This window comes from Rhopilema esculentum, chromosome 6 (assembly GCF_057945365.1).
Source record: "Rhopilema esculentum isolate cy_ngs chromosome 6, ASM5794536v1, whole genome shotgun sequence".
In the NCBI taxonomy this organism is placed as follows: Eukaryota; Metazoa; Cnidaria; class Scyphozoa; order Rhizostomeae; family Rhizostomatidae; genus Rhopilema; species Rhopilema esculentum.
In genome coordinates, this window is record NC_142820.1 from 575,173 (window position 1) to 578,054 (window position 2,882).

The window sequence follows — 2,882 nt, forward strand, 5'->3', positions numbered from 1 at the left end:
TAAACAAATTTACACAAAAACAATTCACAGTTAAAAACAAAACAATAGCTACAAAAGGAAGGGCTCGGTTTGTCATGACTTGTCAACAAGGTGCTTGGGGGCTAGAAGGTAACTTTCTTGCGGAAAGATTTGATCTTCACTAGACTTAAAGATTGGAGAAGAAGCATTGATAAAGGTCTTGCTTGTAGGTGCATGCTAGCTTTTGTGATTATGACTAGGCATGAGGCATGAGCTGAAAAGATGCTACTGCTGCTTGCCAATAAAGCCATGGCTATGAGGCGATTTTTTATAACAAGCAGTCTTGCCAAAGGCTCGTAAGAGGATAATAACAAAGATCCATGCAATTACCCATGCAACGAAACAAGCATTAATGAACTCACGAAAATCGTGCAATCTTGAAAACTGTGGCGTGAATCTATGAAATGCGCTCTGAAAAGTATATTCAAATAGTGAAAAATCTAGCAGATGATTTGCATAAGTTCTTGGCAATTTCTCTTAATTGTTTGGCGTTTCTTTGGAGACTCGACGAAAATAAAAATTTATTTCCTGGTAATATCAAAACAAGCTGAAAAGGGTCGGTGTGAAAACCAGCGGTCGGTGGGAAAACCAAACAGATTTTCCCGCCAAAATTTGACCTTACTTTTTCACTAATATGGCGTTTGTATAAATTAGGCCCAGAGTTTTGCCCGACCGTTGGAATACTTTTGGGAGAGGAGTGTATCTTCTTCAGAATTGAGATTTAGTGATATGATGCCTCACTGCAACAACGGGAACACAAACATAGCGGCTAACTTCAATGTGATGGTGGTTGTTGTGGTTGTTGTGGTTGTAGATGCCATGTTTTGTTGCACCAAATTTCGTGTCTTGTGTCCAAATGTGAGCGAAGTTAAAGATCAAAATGTCTCTCAAGGATCGTTACGCCAAACTGCTAAACCTGCAATATTTAGAGGGCGAAGGTGGGTACTTTAGAGAGATTTACAGACCCAAAGACAGGCGGGTGGCCGTGCAGGACGGCGGCGAAATGACCTTAGAGGAAGGAGTGCCTAACAAATCTGACGAGAACGAGAAAGGTGTGAAATATCGGGATCTATTTTCTACAATTTACTATTTGATGGAAAAGGTAAATCCACCTGTTGTAAATGCTTCGGATCATGTTCATTTTTACCATGATGGCTGCCCTGTGAAGTACTACTGGATAGAGAAAGGGAGCAAAGAGTTGAAGGAGGCCACACTTGGTGCTAATGTGGCAGAGGGTCACTGCTTGCAAGTAACTGTTCCCTCTGGCGCCTTGAAGTGGGCAATTGTGCAAGACGATGGTGTGAACGACCGATGTTCTTTGATATCGGAATGCACAATTCCGGGTTTTTGTTTTGAAGACAGAACCATGTTTAGTGCAAAAGAACTGCAAGCCATGTATCCAGAATATTGGGACAAAATGAAGGGCTCTTTCCATTAGAAAAATTTGATATAAAATTGACGTTATTTCAGACGAACTTTATTATAGATTTTAATTGAAAAGCCTAATATTTTGATATATGGAACTTGTGGTTACACACATTGAACGTCTTGTGTCTATTATTTGCAGTTGTGTAGTAGATCAAGCCTCACCAGAGGTGAAGCAAAAGGGTTGTATGGGGGGAAGGGGGCTATGCTCCGGTCTCTGAATCCTATTAAATTTGTTAGCAAAATATGAACTTGGCACAATTTTAGAATAAAATGTGACAAAGAGTGGCAATTTTCAGATGAGTTTTATTTTATTATTGTTAATGATATGCAAAAATTTAGAGAAGGTTGAACATGGTGCATTAGTCTATTTGGAGATTGCCATGGAATTATTATTAATGGACCTCCTAAGATACCCCACTTCCCAAGCAATTTTTCTTCAGATATCAAGAAGTTTGCTGTTCTATCTTTTGAAAAGCATTTTATGCATGATGAATGACTGATTACTTTATTTAGTGGGGAGGGGAAGGAGTCAGCAGAATGCAAAAGAAACATCCATACATGCAATAAAGCTTTTTGGTGTTTGTTCAGCCATAAGCAATTTTAAGCTTATGCTGAGGTTGTTGATATGCTCTGTTGTTTGCAACAAACAAGTTCTTGGATTGGAAGTTTCATTGCTGCCAACTCTCATTCTTATCTTTCCAGTTATATTCAAATCTGTATTTTGAGGCAGATTCAACCAAGGCATCATCATTGCTGCCAGGATCATAATCTTGATCAGCATTATTTTGATCATAATCATAATCATTATGTATTCCCTAAGTAACATGCCATACTAATTACTTTTCTGTCATAACATCAGTGTCCCTATATTCATTATGTTACACAACTTTACTGGCTTATTACAGAACATTAATCATCAATGATTGGATGAAAAATTGTTTATATGCTGTCTCCATATTTTTAAAATAAAGAGAGAGATTGTCTATGGGAATCAAAACACGAACATATTTCAGGAATTTTTTCCTTAAGAATAGTTTTGATGAGGATAACAATCTACCAAATGCAACATAGCTTCTGGTTTAAAAAACAAATTAAAATTCCGAAGTTTTATCACAAATTTATTACTCTAGCTGACAATATACAGCACCAAGTTGGTTCCGTTGTTATCAAAGTCAAACACAAGAAACTTTAGTTGATACTTTTTAACCTTTTTGGTGATTGTTTAAAAATTGTCGCAAATTTCAAGGGAAAATAATTTTTTGATCATGCTCAAGACACAATGTTTCTGGTTTATAGTATAATTCTGCACAAAGTTGCACTAAAATACCAACTCCATCATGTTGAAAACTACTTCAAGAATAGATAAACCTTTTGTACGAGCTGAAGCTTGATTAATTGTCGCGAGCTGAAGCTTGATTAATTGCACAAAGTTGGTT

General features: G+C 37.1%; 1 protein-coding gene across 1 annotated transcript; it reads left to right on the forward strand.

The window, feature by feature from the left end:
• Nucleotides 1–807: 807 nt before the first annotated feature.
• Nucleotides 808–1,551, forward strand: LOC148960071 (uncharacterized). Its single transcript, XM_089108980.1, has one exon. The coding sequence runs from the start codon at nucleotides 899–901 to the stop codon at nucleotides 1,454–1,456; it is 558 nt and encodes a 185-aa protein (XP_088965106.1). The 5' UTR covers nucleotides 808–898; the 3' UTR covers nucleotides 1,457–1,551.
• Nucleotides 1,552–2,882: the final 1,331 nt, after the last annotated feature.

Bases quoted from the DNA above. Each gene is read 5' to 3' on its own strand.
- LOC148960071 (XM_089108980.1), top strand. From the start codon at position 899: ATGTCTCTCAAGGATCGTTACGCCAAACTGCTAAACCTGCAATATTTA.